This window comes from Bombus affinis, chromosome 7, assembly GCF_024516045.1.
Source record: "Bombus affinis isolate iyBomAffi1 chromosome 7, iyBomAffi1.2, whole genome shotgun sequence".
Lineage (NCBI taxonomy): Eukaryota > Metazoa > Arthropoda > Insecta > Hymenoptera > Apidae > Bombus > Bombus affinis.
This window is the reverse complement of record NC_066350.1, coordinates 227503-248225: the sequence shown is the minus strand read 5'-3', so window position 1 is coordinate 248225 and position 20723 is coordinate 227503. Positions and strand designations below refer to the sequence as shown.

Here is a 20723-nt window from a genome sequence, read left to right as displayed (position 1 = left end):
ATTATGAAGAACAACTATGAATGTGTATATTGCACATTGTTTTGAAACTATTTCTTAAACATAAACCTAAAAAAATAATATATGCAGTATTTAGTTTGAAGAAACAAATACCCAACATTTTGGTTTAATTTCAATTAAAAAAACAAATAGATATATTCGTAAGATACAAATCATGTCTAAAGGTAACTGATTATTTCTTTGAACCGATATTAAGAAATAATATTACAAATGTTAAGGCGTTATAAATCCGGATGTATACAATTCATAGTCGTATAAAAAAGTATATAAACTAACAATATAATGAAACAATGATGTTAAAACTAATATTTTTTCCCATTTTGTATAAACAAACTTCGCATTTGATTTGTGTGAACGATTAATTTGTTTCAAAGCATGAATTGAAATTTCTGAAACTAGTCAAATTCTAACAAGAATAAGTGTAGGTATACACACGGTATTGCGTGTGATACTGTATTTGGTAATCATTTTAGTTGCAGGCTGATACCATTGTGTATATCGTCAACGACATAACTGCGGATATGATTTTTACAAAATATGAATACGCGATTGTTTGACATTTTATTACAGGTATTGTTTTTAGAATTCTATTCTTTACTGTATATACTTTAATTAAAAGTTTACGAAAAGCTTTACGTCTAAACGGTTTTTAAGGAAGAAAAGCGAGGTAAAATTGCCCTCATTTTTTAAGTCAGTCTCCCTGTGGTCTCATCATTCATTTTGTCTAACCTTATACAAAACGTAATATGTATATCACAACTTTGCTACATTTTGTAAAAAAAAGAAAGGAAACAAGATAATATCTCTGGATCGAAGAACTCAAACAAACGTCTCCTAACATTCATCTTCATTCTTCATACAATTTCCTTAACTATGTCTATCACGTTGCTTACGTTTAGCTGCACTCGAACTATTTCGAATTTCATAAAATTATGAATCGAATTCATAAGAAATGAATTCGTCGGTAAAAATTATATTCATGAAATGTTGTAATAACTTAGATTTCTTCTGTATATGATAGCAAAGAACCTACATAATAGTATCTATTTTTCATTTCTCAGTTTCTCAATCTTATAATTTCATTAACTATTTTATTTAATCAATTTTATCATATAAAAATATGTATTACATTGTAAAATTAGTACTCGCTGTTTTTAAACATTTTTTTCTTAACATTATGTAGTAATATACGTTATGTGTATATATCATATATACATATACTCTTCGTTTAATGTTCATCAGATACTTTTTAACATCTTAAAAATTTTTTGTAATAAGCAAGAATTTTGCCATTAATACTACATTTTATTCGGTCAGAAGAACTTTTGTGAAATTAAATGTTTTAATGCAACGAACTCTCGTGTCCTTAAAAATATATTTTTTAGGTACTAATAAAATATTTTGTACATTATAAATATTTTTTCCTATAAAAGTTAAATTAGTATTAAATACGTGCGTACATGCGCGCCTTAAAGTTTTATTTATAATATAAATAAACAAAAATATTAATAATCAATATACATAATATCGATGTATGCAATAATTTGATACAAATTAATATATATAGTCCAAATATGTAAATCTAAATAAGCCTGGCACATTGGCAGAGGTATGTATTATGCATATCCCAATTTACACATAGAAGAAATAAAAAACAATAATTAATTTGAAAAACTCGTTTCGTATGACTTTTTTGTTTTTCTATTACTTCTCTATTCTTCAATTTTATTTATAACGAATTATGTCGGATAAATTTTAAACATTAAAAATAAAGAACCGTATAAAAAATCGAACGAGCACAGCTAACGAAACAAGAAGTATATATATAATATTTATATTTATTTTTACTGCAATAATATTTCGCATAAAGTATAAACTTCAATCGTTTAACGAGTAACACACGTTCCAATGTATCTTTGATAGTCAAGCGATTGTGTTATTATGCATTTCTGCAAATTCTTTAGATACTTTGTAAACATAATATAAACGCTCGTAGAGGTCTGCTGTACAGCCGAAATCTCGTATATCGTTCAACCAATATGAAGATGTACGTCTACTGGTATCGATATATGTGATTAGATGTCCTTTGTTAGAGGATTCTTGCGAGACTACCAATTTTGTATGATCCTCGAAGAAATTCACTTGTAAAAGAGGTACTGACAATTCCATCATAATGGTCTTGTCAGTTCTTAACCATCTTCTCATTCGCGGTACACAAACGTTTTTTGAGTGTTTTGATGCAACTCGTTGCTTTTTAATTTCACCACCTTAAACACAATGAACAAATAATTCTTATTCCTTACCACCACCCTGTATTATATATATAATACAACTGTATAATATATATAATAATAGTATATATAATAATAATATATATAATATAGTATGTACACTATAAATAATTATGAGATTTAATAGAAGCAAAAATTATAAGTAGGAGCCATATATTCATAGAGCTAAAATTGCATTGAAAAGGTATTGATTTTTGTCTTACGATACGATTTCGTAAATTTTGTCTTACGATTTACTGTCTTACGATACTGGTTGATAGCTATATCTATTCTTTTACATTCTTTGCATAAAATGTTTATATAAAATGTATAATCATTTTTTTGCTTATAATTTTAATATTTTTAATAATCATAATAACTTGGGATTTATGAAACTCGTAAGGTGTAACCTTATTATTATACAAATTATTAAAGTATTAAATTGATGCAATCATACCAGCTATACTTTTGCACTTCTATCTCTTAAATAGTAATTGCTTCGTAACATTTTTTTTACAAATGAATCTCAATTCAACGGCAAAATATTCGATTAGTCCGTTTTGTATAGTATTTGTAAATTAATACATGCTAAATAATTTATTTGTTTGAAAAATATATGTAGCGTTCATTTTTTCATCTTCAAATTTCTTTTTTCGTCAAATTTCTCATCTCTTCAAAACAATGCTAGCGAAACACGAAACTTGTCGAAAGTAGAATATTATTTTTTAATTAGGAAAAGTTTTTAACGTAAACGAACAATATTTTATATTAATCTAATATGTTGAAAAATACAAAAATATAAAATTGTATGCCATTTATGACACATTTAAAACTAGATGGTATAACATGTATAATTTACCTTCAGTCATAAATTTATCCATGTACTGTGTGAAACGTTGCAATAGTACAAGTTTCTTCTGCAAAGCAGCTGGAACGTCTTCCTCTCTATGATATTTTGTTACTTCATCGTCGGTTGTCACATACTCCACCCTTCTTTGCAAATGGAACCACATTTTTGAATAAGTTAAGCACATAATTAAAAAATGTTTAACTGTTTGTAATATTATAGAAATTTCTAAATATTACTAATAGTTATTTATTTAGTTTGCTTGCAATTACTACTTTTTCTTAAATGAAATATAAAAGCGAAAGGCTTGGATGTCGTAACTATTGTTTAGTGTCTCTATCCAGTTTCTTTCGAAATAGAATTTATTTTAAGGAATTAAAATATAAGATATGATATAATGTTAAAAGAAGAAATACCGACCTTCTGTCATGTGTGTAACTAATTTTTGTATGATCGTTGAATAAAATGCCGACAGATTTATCGGAGAGCTGAAAACCTAGGCCATACTTGTTGGAATAATCGATCCATTTAGTGATAAACAGAGGTACGACATCCCTTACAGGTGGATGATTACGTAGCTTGTTTCTACATTTTATTTCTGTGACACAGCTTTCTAACGCTTGATGCATTTGCATACTCTGAGCGGTGTATCCCGTTTTCTTATGATCTGGACAAAGAACACTGTTTAATCTTTGTCTGAATTTTGGCACTTTTCGAAATTTTCTGGCTAACCAACTGATCACTTTCGACCCCTTTCGTAAATTTTTCTGGGAAAGATTTGTTTGATGATAATGCTGTTGTATATGCCGTTGGTCCTGATGCTGTTGAGATTGCTGGATAGTATGAACCTGTAACTGGAATAAAAAAGCTAAATAAATATTAAACGAAATAAAAATATTCTCCTACGATGAAAAATATTTTACTAATTAAAATTAGAACACACTATAAATGTAATTACTATAGATTCAAACGAAACAAAAATTTTACTTCATCTGGGAAAGTTTGTAGTTTGGAAATTATTCAAATATTACTAAAAATAATTTGGTATTTAGGAATTACGACTAAATATTTACTTTTTGCTTTTTAGTACGTGTCTACTGTTGTGTTTAAATATTCAAGAAAAAACTGCATGTGTACATACAAAATTCTTTAAATTTCGTTTTATGCCGTGTATACATATTAGCTAAACGTTGTTAAGTTGTTTCTTTTGTCATGTAATCTCGTACCTAAGCCGATATACATACATACATATGTATGTGTATATATATATGCATGTATGTATTTGTGCAACGCAATAGTAAAACCAAAAATATGTGATATTGTAGGCGTAGGCGTGGAAAGATCTGTGCGATCGGATCTAATAACTCAAGACATGAAAAACGATGTCGTAATACGAATCGGTAGTTTACCTGAGTATTATTAAGTTTTTGATTCCTAGACGTTATAGAATTGGATGAAGGCGATGAATCGATTATAGAGGTACGTGGCATTTGGAAACAAGAAATACGAGGTAAGGAAGTTGGTACATATTCCTTGGTAAGATAAGCATGTTCCTTCACTCTTTCCAAAGATGGCCGGAGTTCAGGATTCGGCTGCAGAAGCCACCTGATGAGATCTTGCCCATTTCGGCTCGCTATCGAATCGTCAACCTCTCGATAATGATTGTTACATATTCTAGCGTAAGTTTCCTTAAGAGACGCTGTGTCGAAAGGTGGTTGCCCTACCAATAGGGCGTAAAGTATGCATCCGAGCGCCCAAACATCCGCCTCGTAACTGTATGCTTGCTTATACAACACTTCCGGCGCAATGTAATTCGGTGTTCCGCAGATCGTCCTGCGCATATAAAAGAAATTATTACGATTTTACTCGTATTAATTATGAAGCTGCTTGTTATTCTCAAGCCACACATACGTGTTTCCGTTACGCTCGCGTTGCTGCCGTGTAAATCGAATTACAGAGGAACTCGAAATTGAAACTACTTACCTGATGGGCGTACTTAAAATTATTTGATTCGATTACATAATAATAGAAACGTATTTACGATCGACCAGTTCCATCAAACATTGTAACGTATGCAAAATATTAACAAAATAAATCATGAAAATACAAATTGCGTCAATTCGAAAATATGAAAAGTATACAGACTGTTAAGGTTAAAAGACAACTATATATGTATACATATATATAGTTATGTATATGTATATAGTAATATATGTGCATATATTGTATATATTATTATATATACATATCGGTCAAGAGTTTAAGTTGAATGTAAATTAGTATTCTACCAGCGTAACAAATCAGCGAAAGTTCCTATGTTTAAACGTGGTTCTCTTGATTTATATGTGTAATAAATGTAAGGAACATATAGATATAAGTATGCATGTGTATTACTTCTCTTTTTATTATTTCCTTATTCTCAATAATATATTGAATTATATTTGAATTATACCTATACTTGGATATCAACTTACTGACAATGTTTGCTGCTTTCTTGCATCATAAATAAATAAATAAATAAATAAATATATATATATATAAGTCTTTCACGAAATATTCATAACATTTTAATTACAATAACTTTTCATAGGGAACTGTTCATATCGAAGCACTTAATATCATTAGTATTATTTAGGTAGTTTCTCAAAGTTTTAATTACTTTTAAATGCGCAGTCGATTAAATATGCTTTAACTAATTAACAAGAGAGAGAAATTTGACAATCTTTAGGAAAACGAAATAATTCGCTGTGAATGCAGTTTCTCGTATTTTGGGTCAAGTTCTACGTAGGTATAGTATAATAATAATAATAATATATAATAATAATATAATAATAATAATAACAATAATAATAATAATAAATGATTAAGAAAGATCGAGGATAACTTACACCCGCCTGCACTGTCCGTCAAGCCTTGTCGCCAGTCCAAAGTCCCCGATCTTGACAATCATACGATCCGATAGGAACATATTACCTGGCTTCAAATCTCGATGAACAACTTTCTGAGAGTGAATATACGCAACGCCCGTTACCATTTGTTTCATGTAATAGCGTGCTTCCGGCTCCGTAACTTTGCCACGGTACTTGAGCACATGCATCAAGCTCTGTCAAACAAAAGTGACTTAGTTTTAACTTAATTTAACAGTTAACACGAAAGGCTTAATGTCGAATAAATTATGGATCACTTAGAGATCTTTGACGCTTGTCTTCTAAATATTTCTGATAACTGATAATACAGCGCAATTCACAACATTTTGAATATCAATTGAATTCACTTATCTGAACGCAACTCCCGTTACAAACGCGCACGTGCATACACACACGTGCGTAATATTTTATCTATATATTATACCTATATATAACAGATATAATAATATTTCTGTTTAATGCTTTGACGAAATGAATTAACTTCTACGAAAGTAAAAGCGTCGAGAAATCTGTCGGGAGGTAAACATGAAAATAATTTCAAGTTATTCTTTATAGGAAAATTATTTGAACTCGTAATTACAGCAGTAATACCTATTTTATTTTGTATTTTACTAATTTATTTAATTTGGATAAATACATTACATCATGCCGTACCTATATCGTATATCATTATAGATACAAAGTTAACGAATATTAAATATTGCACTCTGGCGATAAAATAAGTACAGAAGACATGGCACATTGTCGGTATTTCGACTAATTAACGTTCGAGAAAATGTGATCACAAAGAAGGAAAAATATGCAATTTCGTGTTATAGTTAATGATGCATAGCGTAAATCGGAGATTTTCGCTCAGAGTTGGCTTTGCGAATTTACGACGCGACGGGTCGCTAGTTTGTTGCAAAGGAAACGTCCCATGTAAACGTATGTATGTATGTACGTACGTTCGCGTTGCTCACATTACGGATAATTGTTATTGTTACGTTGTTCGAAATTAGTAACTTATTCGTAAACGCTATTTTCTCTTTCACTGGAATAAAAAAGGATGACAATTCGCTATGCTTTCTAGTCAAAATCTAAATGAATTTTACATAGAGACAAACTTTCCGATTGTAATTTAGCCATATAAAACTGCGCGTGCGGGTCGGTAGGTATCTAGGAAATTATAACACATAATTCTTTAGATATCGATATTTTGACAACAATGGCAAGCTTCAAACATCGTGGTATGAATTGAATAAATTTTTGCAGGGAAAAGCAAAATATTAGTCTAAATTCGAGTCTTAATTGTATTTTTAAGTCTTTTATATTTGTTGAATGATAATTTAATATTCAGCAGATCATCTTCTTAGTATTTCAGCGACAGTTTCCTCCTTAATATGTTCTTATATTGTACCTATTCGTATGTTGTTGTTGTTGTTGTTATTATTGTTATTATAGAGAACAGTTCCTCAATAATATCTTAGATAAAGAAATCACTATAATATCAGCAATGTTGACGATTTTTTAGAAGCTAAAGATAATCGATGTACGATTAATTGAAGTTAAAGTTAACGGACCAGCACATCCTAACGTAACGGTATAAACAAGTGAACGATTAGTCATGGATGATAGTGTAACTAAGTGCTAGTTCTCTTTCCTGCTCACACGAAAATCTGATGCTTGTGGTTTGTGGTTTCATCTAACAATTCTAACTCTAGCCAACATATATATGTACATACATATAACAATGATACGCGTTACACGAAACGAAATATGTACATGCATAGTGAAAATAAAAGTTGTCAAAGATTATCCAGAGAAAATTCTAATTAATGTTTACGGTTGGATGTTGGTATGAATTTAGTGTCAATAACACATATAATGTATTAACTTTTAACAGATGCATACTATTTTATAAGACAAAGTCTATAGAGAAGATCTACACAAAGTATTGCACATTATTTTTCGAGTACCTGTTGTCGGAAAGGTTGACAAATTTTCCTGAAAAGCCGAGAAGAAAGAAATATGTACATGGTCGGTTTCAGGATGAAGATCGTAGAAGGCGTTAAAGAAAAGAACAGCGGAACAATTTTATTTCTTTATGAGGATTGTAAATTGTTACACGGTTAATTCTAAGCTCCAAGTGTTGAGTGAGCTCCTAGTAATCTTTCTGACTAACATAAAAGCGAGGTTTTATTTAACATAACAGGCAAGCGAACTTGCCTTGCAACGGAGATCGACTCGACTCGACTCGAAAGCAGAAGGTTGGAAAATTCTTGCAAAGAAAGAATATGTCGTAGGAAAGTGTACAGTGTACAGTGTATAACAGGCAGATAGGTATACGAGACATACGATAGATACCTTTCGAGGACAGGCTTCTAGAAGCATATACACATTAAGGTTATCCTCAAAGTAGTGATGCAGCTGGACAACGTTCACGTGATTCAGCTCTTTGTGGATCATAATCTCGCGTGCGATCTACAAGTAATAGATCATTATTAAACTCGCGACCATCTCTGACCACCTGCAAAACTTCAAATGATTATCTTAATGACGGTCTTTGCCCAATTTAGCTGTTTCAAAGTAGTTTATATATATTATAAATTAAGCACACCTACTATTATCATATCTAAATCTTCTCTAAATTTTATCTAAATTTTATCTCGATTTTACCTAATTTTAGATAAAAGCAGCAAGTAAATTATAATAAACAAATGTCTTTGCAGGTTTCCTTACTTTGCTTTATATTACATACGTACTTTCTAAAAAGTGAAAATTATAAATATGTATACGTATTATGACATGTTTGCATAATACCCTCGAATGGTGGAGATTTATGGTTCTTCGAACACAAGAATTTTATTAATAGTTCCATAATTGAAGAATATCCTATTGATTCCAAAAATGCTTTGGAACGGAACCAAATAACCGTTACGCACTTGCCGACTCTTTAAAAAGAATGTCACCTTCATGATGTCGGAAAATATTGAATTTCACGAAAGAAACTTGGTACTAAATAAATGTTATCAACTATATACGAGTTATAATGCATGATGAGTTCTATCGAACAGTGTAATTATAGTGTTATATAAAGATATAAATTACTTTTATACTGATTAAAAAGATCATTAAAATAAAAAAATTGAGATGTAAGTATGTATGTACATATGTAGAATACAAACCTTCTGCATATGAATTTTTTGCATCCGATTCTTCCGAATAATTTTGCAGGCATATTCATTTCCATTACTGACATCGGTCATGAGAAAAACTTTGGCAAATCCACCCTGAAAATAATACAAAAACACATAGATAATAATTTATTTCATATCTTATGAAGAGATAGGTATAATTACATAATTACATATACTTATGTATACCTATAGATTATATTACATAATAACGTACACTGTAAATCACATATCTAATATGTGATTTGTGATACGATCGTTTTTATCGTTGAATCTATCATAAATCCGATTTCAACTTAAATTAATTACATATTTGCTGGTGAAGAAACAATTAGCAGGTAGATAGAATTTGTTTCTTTTTTTTTTCTTTACTAAGACATATGAACGTATGAAATAAATTTGTAGTAAAATTATAGAGCTAGAAAAGAACGGATGCGTTGCTTACAATCTACGATAAAAAGAATTTAAATTCCTCAATCTGATCGTAAGAGACTTTAGGATCAGAGTAGATATCTGAATTAAAGGAAATATTCAAATGGGTATAAATTCAAAAAACTAAAAAAAAAGAGACATAGGGGAAAATAGTCATGCGTTTAAAATTAAAGCTTATAATTCAACTTCGCGTTAGATTCTACAATTTCACCTGTAACATCCATTTCAGCTTCTCGGAGTGAAAGGTTTTCTCTTTTAGGGGCATTTGCTTTCGTGCTGCTACGAGAATATCTTTAAATTATCTTTTATTGCTTTGCTACGGTAGCTTTAACGTTTAGCGAGAAGGAAAGTAAAATCAGCCGTCACAACGCGACGCGACATAGCATTCTTTTATTACTTTTGCAAATCATTTTCCTTCCTTCTGGGACACTTTTACCTCGACTAAATAATATAAACATTGCGTTATTCTTAGCAACAACCGACTTTTCACTCTTCTTTTAACTTTTCATCAAAAAGAATGTTTAACAGTTTTCTTTTACGAATGTAAATAAATGATCTTTTATTTTCGATACAGTATGTGTAATTTTTACCTACGTTCTTTTTATTGCAATAGCTTCTACAAATTTTTGTTACAACAATTAACGAATTTTAATTAGCTTAAACCGTTTGGTATTAAGAATCCCCCCAGTCACAGTTTACTAGGGGGAAAACTAAAGTAATGCTGAAATAGCACAGGAACAAAGACCTAGAAATAGCAAAAACGTGAGAAACTACAGAGCGGGAAATTCTTGTAGCGTCTAGACCGTGATCCGTGATCCGTGATCCGCGATCGTCACGCGATTTAAATTATCTTTGTCGCTAACCATAACCGCTGCCCTGACGTATTTACATCTGATCTTTGCTCAGGGTCAGAAAACGAACAGTTCGCGCTCCAGCCTGGCGACGCGAATTTTTTATTTGGTTACGTCAAAATACTATGTAAAATAATATACGATGATGATAAATGGAGCAAACGAACAAAACGAACGTTCGGGAAATATCGATACAAATGAAAGAGCGAAAGCCAAATTTGGTTTGTAACATTTGCCGCTCCGCTAAATTTATAAATTTCAGAAAGAAAAAGAATATTTCGCGTTTATTTGTTCCATGAAGAAATTTTCGATAATACAAAAATAATTTTTATTTATATCGAAATTCTCCAGCAATGTTCTCTATATGTACAAGATATTAATAACAATTAATATCTTAAATATCTCAACTCGTCTGTCATAAAAATATTATTTAAACAAAATCTGCTATAGCTATGACAGTTATGACAATATTGTTCTTGTCCTCGGTTCGATTAATAACTTGGTGCTAAACTAAACTTTCAAGAATAATTTACTATAGATCGTAGATTTTAGATACTAGCTAGGCCAACCACGTAAGTACGGTTTAAAGCATTTATGGCTTGTTTAATAACAGTGGTGCGTTTATTTTTAAGTATCCTCAGTACTCCTCTAAAAATACATTACCAATGCATATTTGTAGTCTACACAGCTGTGTTGCTGCATGGGTAAAAAGCAATCACTGTCTTTCTTTTCTGTTTAACCATTTAACGGAATGGACCACCATGAATGTGAAAATAAATTGCCGCACAGCTTCGACAGTACAGAAAAACGGCTGCTATGTTTGTGTTTGCGACTAGAAATAATATATTAATGCCCTTTGAAAATACACGGTTTTTATTAAGAATTCAGTTTTATTTTATATCGATATAAATATGTATAACGTGTATTATACAAGTGTTCGTAAGCCTGTTTATAAAAACACTAGAAAGCAAGTTGAATACCTAGTTGATCTAACACTAACATAAATCTAGCTATATATGTATATACATATGTATACATGTATGTAGTTGACAAAATCTTAGATCATTCGAATGATATCAATGTCTTTTATTTCGAGATAAGGTGTAGATGACATTTCCACGTGCATACTCATCTAAATATACGTATCAATTTGACAAACTGCCAGAACAGTTTCTATTTACTGTTAAATAAGAAGAGCACAAGATTTGAATTACATCTTACATCTACTCTACGTCTAGCTGTCTATCTTTGATATTAGAAATGTTTGAATTTTATATTTTCTTTACCTTTCTTTTATCTTATGCCGATTTTCACCTTCACCTTCGTCTCAAGATTATCCTTTTCCTTTTCAAGTCAACTTACCACTTTCTAAACATATTGAAAATAATTATTTAGATAACACTGATAGTTGACTGAAAATTGTTAACATATCGAAAGTAACAGTAGATAATAATGATATCGAATAGAAAGTTACGAGACAAACACAACTATTTAAAATAATTTAAACTTTTAATTTTAGCGGATTATCCTGATCTCTACAAAATGTAAATTATCTTTTAGTTTCTACTTGAATAAAATATTGCTTCTCTTTCTCACTCCAAGTGATCAATAATAACGAATATACATATATTATATATCCATGGCATATGTACTATATATGTATGAGCGCTCAATAGTCAATAGATAAACGATAAAGTAAAATACTTGGGAGGGAAAAGCTTTTCATTAAATTGACCTTGACCTATCGAAGAAGAAATGTCACTCTATCTTCCAAATTACATACTACTTGAATAATAAAAATGAGTGTCTCGAACTATCGAATTATTTGTAAAATATCGAAATGCTTTTTTTTTTATTAAAAACCTTTCGGTGTAATCTTGTGGTAATCGGTTTAAATATTTATATCCAGGATTTTTATCTTTTAAGATTATTTGTATATCCTTCCAATAAAAAGGGAGTTAGTTATGATGTTACGATAGTCCGAATTTCTGTATAAAGACATGTGGCAAAAACAAGAGACGCAAAAAGTGAATGAAACGTAGATAGAATGATTTCTTTACAATCGAATTAATAAGCTATATTACGTGCATTCCATAGAAACCGGTCGCGCAGATTTTCTCCTTCAAGTTGATGCATACCTATATAGATCGTTTAAATCTAAGATCTCTACCCCTTTATACTTCACACTTTACATTACAATTACACCATCGTACATCGATACAAACGAAACTTCCAAAGCGGACGCATGAAGCTAAATTGTTTCCATATGACAAAATCAATTCTTTACTTCGCGTAACGCTATCTATATAGATACATATGTTCTACGTAGCGTACTTATGTGATACGAATATCATGTGATAATTATAATTAAACTTGAAACTCGAGTAACGATGAAAAACTATACATACGTACAACGTCAAGAATAATTATAAATCCAATCCGATTTTTACATTTTTCATAATATTAACACGAAGTTTAACAAAATCATTTATATAATTTCATATTATAATGTAAAACAAAGCTGAAGAAAAAATTGAATTTTGTTTTATAATTGTGTTTTTGGCTGTGAAGGGATAAAAGAAGTTAAATGTTAATTTTGTTACCTTTCCATTTTAATAATTAGTGAATTCACCTTTACTTTTGATTACTTTCATTAATCTGCTAGGTACACTATCCGCTAGTAAGTGAATACTTAAAGTTTCTCAATGCTGGCTATGATAATAATTCCGAAATCTTGAAACCACTTTTTTGTAGTGGCAGCTGATTATGAATGGGAGCAACGTCTTGTTGAAAAATTGTCCTTTTATTTTCTATTTCGGTTACGAAAAGCAATAGAGTTCATCAATGTATCATCTCCTGATATCTTATAGTGTTCAATTTAGCCTTTACAAAAATAATCTCTCTTAACATATTCAGGCATGAACAATGATAACGCAGAAATGTTTTTGAGTTTAGAATTATTCGCAGCACTGTATATACATATGTATGTGTGTGTGTGTGTGTGTGTATATATATATATATATACATACACATCATATACATACGATATATTATATTATATATTACAATAATAGTACTTACTTAAAAAATTGTTACATTCCTCTACTGCGTAGCTTGATCCCCCCTTTACCAAAAGATCCACCCTTTATGCAAAAGATCAACATTGCCAGTTTAGTCATTGTATAACTTGCATTTGAAAAACATTTTTTACATTCATGCGAAAGCTGGAATGCAAACTTAAATCCGTACAAATTTTGCTTAACTAAAGAATTTTTAAAAATTTAATAATAATATATTGAACATATTCAAATTAACAGTAGATTTTTAATCATATATTTTCAATATTACATCTTTAAATATTTAATCGTAACTTTTACAAAAACAAATTATCGGTTAAAATACGACGTACTTCTTTTTAATAAAAATATCGAAAATATTCATTGAAAAACGTTGTTATATTACATTTTCTTAAATAAAGATACTTTTTCATTTTGCGTGAAATTTCCTAGAGGTTGATAAACCTGAACAATCTAACTTTATCTTCTAAATTCATTATGGTTTCGTGGTTGCATTTAAATAAAATGACAGAAAGAAACCTAAAAACAAGTTGTAACAATATTATGATCTAATGAATGGAGATAAAACGTCGTACAAATTTTTATTTGAAATTACGTACAGTCTTGTTTGTTTCATAGTAGGTATATCTCATAGTGTCGCTGTTAAATCGCGCACGGTTGATTTTACCGAATGAATTGTCATCCAAGGGCTTCTGATTATTCATTTCACAGAGAACTTGATGGAATTGAAACACACGTGATTTAATTAATCAATATAAATATTATATTGCCGATAGAAATATATACATATTGTATAACCAAACTTACGTCGATAATTTGAAACGCTTTATTGTTACATATAATTCAATTAATTTAGCGAAGAATCCGTAACAAAAGAACAAATTCTATTCTTACATTTTTTTACATTTACATCCTTCCTTTCTGAAATTGTTTATCTTCTTCAAAAGGCTTATAAAAAAGCACAGAATAAATGTCAATGTAAGAGTTATCACAAATTCCATACAAGTAGCATTTCGTCACACATAATACAATATCCACAGCCTTCTAAGTAACTTCAAGTGAAAAACGTTTATGTATACATACATATGCATGTATGTATTTATATTAGACTGAACGTTCTTCGACTATCGAGTCTACACTAGTTTTTTTATCTCTATCACTCGTTTCTATAATCAGAACAAGATATTTGTGTACATAACGTTACAGCATCAGCCACGATACTTAATCGGTAATTGAAAGATTTGCCCGATCAATTTTGTTGTTTTAAGAACTTTTAAAAATAAAGCGTCAGTACTAACATATTGATCATAAGGAACATTTTATAGATAGGTATAAATTGATCAATGGCAACAAATATTAAAATGTTTTAAGCACTTTTAGTTTCGGTACAGTAGATAATAAACACGATAAACAATCCAGACGCCGGAGATCATTTATTAAAGATCATTAATAATAAGTCGTTACTAATTACTTAATAAAGGCAATCAGTACTAAAATTACCAAATAAATAAATATTTAATTATTTAAGAAGAAAGAAAAGTCGTCTTAATAAAAAAAACTGTAAAATAACAAACGTGAAACGTAATCACGTTCATTCATTTCGAAAATGACTAAACCCCTTCAGTATTCAGTATTTAGTATTCAGTAATAGTCTTTTGTCTTTCTAAATTAATAGTTTGCGTAATCTCGGATTAAGTTAATTTAATCCTAAACAGATTTTCATCGGGTAAACGATTATAAAGAAGATTATATATATATATATTATATATATATATTATATATATATATATATATATATAATATATATATTATATATATATTATATATATATATATATATATATAATCTTCTTTATAATCGTTTACCCGATGAAAATCTGTTATAACGAAAGAACATTGAAGACAATACTTGCATAGCGAGTGCCGATATGACAGTCCGAGATAACATGAATAGCAAATTATAGACGACTTAATTTGATCATGCACATTCCTACTCTTTGTACAATTTCAAATAGAAAATAAATTCCCAAGGAAGTACCATCTATGAAATTAATTTAATAGACACCAGCAACTCCAACTTCCATAGAAATGATGAGAACTGCGTACATATTTTATGCATGTGAACGCCTACGAAGAAAAAAGCAAGTGCAGGAGAAAGGAACGAGTAAGGAGGAACAGAGAAAGGAGAGGAAGAGGCCCATCTGTTGAACTTATCCTCATGGTTGCACCACAAATACACCAACAGCCAAGATGCACATATATATTGTATATCTATTGTATATATTCACGTATATACATACATACATATATAGCAATCTGTAGAAGGCGCAAATGTCAGTGACACGTGTATACGATGTGTACGTATAGGCAAAAGTAGACTTTGCATAGTTGGAAATAATTACTAAATAAATATAATTAAACAACTTACAATTAGTTAGATGATCCGTAAAGCATTACTTATGTCATAAACTATAATAATTATTTTGCAATAAATATCTCAATTAATCTTCACTAACAAGTTATTTTCCTTGTATCTTATTTCAAACACAGAAATGCGGCGATTAAACCAATTACTTTACATTAGGGTTACCTTTATATGCAATATAGCATTGTCTTGAACAATTACAATCATCAACAACAAATACTCAAATTTATTACATATTTTCGATATTGCTTTTTATTGTATTTTTATGTTCTTTAGTATATCTAAATAAAATTTAATGGCAATGTTATTATATATCGCTTATTGTACATCTTATTGACTGAAAAGTTATTCTTGTATAAAAGTAGCGATTTTCATAATTCTAAAAAAGTAATACACAAGTATATGTACATATATAAAAAAGACAATATTGCACTCATAACAGATCATCTCATTTGCCTGTGTTTTAATGAAAAATCAATGCGAATCTATTATAACTTCTATATAATTTGTTACCAACTAAGACAGAAATGTATCCGACAGAAACGTTTCCAGGATAAAAGGCACGAATTCGTTCCTTTTAAGCTCGATCTACGTAACAAGCTGCTGATATATTCACAATCAGTCGAAAATAATAAAGTAATGGTGCAAAATAAATTACATAGATGTAGGTCGAAAGGCAGGGAAAGGTGAAAATATCATAAGTGAGTTTCGATGAAACATCAAAATCATCGAAGAGCAAGCTATGTACATATAACGGAAAGCTTGATTTCTAACATAAAATGCAAGTCAGACAGAGTAACGTCCGAGTAATCGGGATGACGAAACAACGACCGGTTTTCTCGAGTAGAGGATACATAGAGGATACACAGTTTGAGTTTGAGAGTATATACATACATTGTACATCCTCTGAAATCGTCTGTCTCTCTCTTTCCTCTTTCCCGTTGACAAGAACAACGAGAAGCCTCGCAAACTCGCATCTTGCTACCGATCGATCGCACCGCACCAGCCGGAGACAAAGAATATTCCTTACAACTACGTGAACCGATGCCGATCGATCCTCGCCGATGCTCTTCAGATATTTGGAATTTTTATCAGATTTCGCTTGCCAAATGTCGTAAAATCACTCTATCAGGATTCAGGACTATCAAGAAGATTACGTAATCGTAATATAATACATGCGGGATACGCTTCGATCGACACGGGATAAAGATTTCAATTCAATTATGATCGTTTTTCCCTTGAACTCTTTACAATTTATATATTTACTTATCATTAGCGTAGACTTAGACATTGTAGATCATTGCTTCTCTCACGATTCTTTGTTTACCATAAGCTTCCTTTGAAATCAATAGATTCCACTATAGAAACAGGACATTCTCTGAACATTTTGCATTAAAATTTTTGATACGCTAAAACGGATACCAAGTGATTCTGTTCCTTCGATTTTCGGTTTTCGAGCATTCAGAATATAATTAATTATTGGGAAACAAACACAAGGTTATATCTCGCTATGATATATAGAATGCAATTAAGAGACAACTAGACCCATACAACTACAATCAGATGATACGGTAAACAAAGTAAAAATATTTTATTATGTATACATATGTAAATAGAATTATCATATAAGAGGAATTGAAATTATAATTTCGTAAAATAACGAATTAGTAGGTACTATATACTACGTATAGTATATAATGTATGAAAAGTGTTATAGAAAGATAAGTATTATTTCACGAAATATGAACTGCTTACGATGTTGGCAACACAAGAAATTAATAATCAAGTAAACGGAAAACAAAGATTTAAGACGAGTTACCAATGTGACCTCATAGTACCTACGATGTATATATACAGACAATATATGCACAAATGTATATACACATACAAAATATTCTCATATCTAAACATCTTAAGTGTACTTGTTAAGTGACTAATATATATATATATATATATATGTGTAAATACTTACTTGGTACAGTTGGTAACTAATCGTATTTAGATTGTAAATCATATTACTCAGTAAGGTAATTTAGTGTTTCTAATTAACCACTTCATATATTTTCTGTTCTTCGATCTAAATACTAAATTACCAAATGTAAACAAGACTTTTGAAATACTCAAATTTATCTTATATTTATGTTTTTATGTCGTAATAAAGAGACAACATTGGGCATTGTAACATAGAGCATTGTAAGTAGCAGACGTAAATAATCGCTATAATAGTAATCTTAATATCAAAATATGTATATCAATTTAAGCAGCAACCAACAAAAACGAATGTTGCGCGTTACACGTCATATTCTCAATGTTATTAAACATAATTGTTGTGAATAATCACGTAAAAATTAGAGACTAAATCTTTAAAATTAGGAAACCTTACTTAAGGTAAGGATAAGGAAGAAAAACCGATAGTCGACAGGTGTTTGCCTTTTATTTGTGTAGGGTTTTTACCTTGCCAAGAAGTTGTCCCTTGTAATAGGCATTTCCTTGAACGGGGTCGACAACGTAATCCAACTCCTCTTCCGCAGAATTGTTCCAGGAAGATGTGGAAGGTCCTGCCGTGATCACGCTGGTTGTTCTTATCAAAGACGAGGCGGTATTACCAAGACGACTTCCACTGACCGAACAAGTTACGTTATTGGTACTGGTGGTAGTAGTGACGATCGCGACGTTATTCGTCGACGAGGAAACATCTTGCACGTTGTTGTCACCTCTGGAATATAGTTGCACGGAAGAAGCATAAATAAGCGTGGATGTGCGCGTGGTGATGCAAGTGGTTTCCTCGCCGTTTCTTTTGTAAATATCGACGACACCATTTTCCTTCGGTGCTTCGAGAAGACAACTAGGATGTGCAGAGTACGTTGAAAGATCTACGTCCAAGGGTAACGAGGTCGCGCCGTATTTCCGACTCTTCCGACGAACGAGGCTCTGCAAGGATGCGGAAACCTTGGAAAAGCTCTGACGTGATCCATTATTTACGGACCTGCTACTACCAGCTGATTCGATATTCTTTTTCCAACACTCGGACTCGAGGATAGTTTTAGTTTTATCCGTCTCGTTGCTTTCCTCCTGACATCGAGCAACGACCTCCGCCTCTAACAAACGACAAGCTGTTGTTTCGGTATGCAACTCGCCAGGGATCGTCTCCAAGAGGAGACTTTTATTGCTCGTTTCGTATTCTCTCGGAGGCGATGAACTCCCGACTTCCACCTCGAGCGTGTTCGAAGGTAACATCTCTACTTCTACGTTCATTTAACGATACCCTACAGTTTCGAAGAGCTTGCGTCTATAGTCTGTAGTCTGTAGCCTGTAATCTCTAGTCTATAGTCTATAGCAAGATATTTTTACTTTTCTTCAGGAAATCAATTATTCAGCGCACCCTGAACGACGTAACAACGATTCTCTTCTGCTCCTCCTCCTCCTCCTTCTCCTCCTCCTCCTCCTCCTTCCTCTTCTTCTTTTTCTTCTTTTACTGCTGCTACTGCCACCGCTGCAACGCGTTTTTCCGCCAACTTATACACTATGACATTACATTCTGTTGTTCTGCGGGATGTCATGTTATATTTGATTTTGGCATTTAACACAGACAACGCCTACTTCTTCACATCCATGACATACGAGCACTCTGAGATCGCTCGATAACGGTGTCGCGACATTAAACACTGTCAAACAACTTATCTGTTATTAAAAGAGCAAGCGTTTCCAATACAACTTCCAAATGTCAATTAGCAAATAGTATTCGGAACCGCGTACGAGTTGAAACAAAACGCACACGCTCTCTTATCATCGATCAACTAATAACGATTAGGTATACAACACAGACCAACATCTTGACCAGTCGAATCATCACTGTTCCGCGCGCAGCGCGCACCGACCAAACGACCCGACACCCTACGTCTCTGTTCTCCCCACTACTTCCACCACCTGACCTCTCATTGTCAGTGCCGTAAATAAAAACGACGTTGCTTTGACATTTTCCGCCTGCATACCGTAATTCTTAAAATTTGTTTTCTTTGTTCCTATATCTGTGGTCCGTACACCCCAACGTTTTGTACTACGATAGAACTTTTCATCTACAACTACGCTTGTTTCTCTTATTATTAACACGAAATATTATTTTTCAATAATAAATAAAACACTTGAATTTCTTACATCTATTCAATTACATTATATTTCATAAAAAGTCAAAAATATAAATATGCTCTCATGCAAATCGCTTTTTTCACACAAAAATGTTAAATCACACAAAATTATATTCTACCAGCTTTGTAACTTAATAAAATACCATAAAGGCACCTCACCTATACACCGGTAACTCGTGAGAAAATGTATTGTTTCTTGTCTCTAATGTGTAGAGGGGAAATGCCGACATCGGAGCACTATTTTTTTATTTGCAGAAAGAAAATTGTTTAAATTTACAATGTAGTATATACGTTTTTATCATACTCTACATCCTACATTATCAGATTTCTTAACATTTCTTGACGTTTCCTCAAAATGTTATAGGGAAAATGTATTAATGCATTTGATAATGCAATTGATATTTCGAAAGCAATGCACTTTATATACATTCAGAATGTTCATTTCCTTAATAAGGTTCAGAATAAAAGTTTGGAAATATGCATTAATAAGACCGATAATCAAAAGAATGCTACGGCCCTGATTCTAGTATTTGCTTCGCTGTCCTCGTGTTCAACTTGC

General features: G+C 31.3%; 1 protein-coding gene across 2 annotated transcripts; it reads right to left on the bottom strand.

The window, feature by feature from the left end:
• Nucleotides 1-155: 155 nt before the first annotated feature.
• Nucleotides 156-19864, bottom strand: LOC126918347 (serine/threonine-protein kinase PLK1-like). Of its 2 annotated transcripts, none has more exons than XM_050726149.1 (8): nucleotides 18474-19864; nucleotides 9227-9331; nucleotides 8406-8522; nucleotides 6024-6238; nucleotides 4545-4968; nucleotides 3556-3989; nucleotides 3148-3281; nucleotides 156-2285 (listed from the first exon to the last, which is right to left on the bottom strand). In XM_050726149.1, exons 1-8 carry the CDS (start codon nucleotides 19272-19274, stop codon nucleotides 1942-1944), a joined length of 2574 nt encoding a protein of 857 aa, XP_050582106.1. In that variant the 5' UTR covers nucleotides 19275-19864; the 3' UTR covers nucleotides 156-1941. The 2 variants fall into 2 exon arrangements, with proteins under 2 accessions (XP_050582106.1, XP_050582107.1); XM_050726150.1 differs by having other exon boundaries at nucleotides 3148-3278.
• Nucleotides 19865-20723: the final 859 nt, after the last annotated feature.

Excerpts from the sequence above, each read along its gene's own strand:
- LOC126918347 (XM_050726149.1), bottom strand. The coding sequence starts at position 19,274 with ATGAACGTAGAAGTAGAGATGTTACCTTCGAACACGCTCGAGGTGGAA. Across the intron at positions 6,239-8,405 it reads TAGAAGCCTGTCCTCGAAAG|AGCTTGATGCATGTGCTCAA; the intron begins GTATCTATCGTA and ends TTTGTTTGACAG. Across the intron at positions 2,286-3,147 it reads GGATAAATTTATGACTGAAG|GTGGTGAAATTAAAAAGCAA; the intron begins GTAAATTATACA and ends ATTGTGTTTAAG.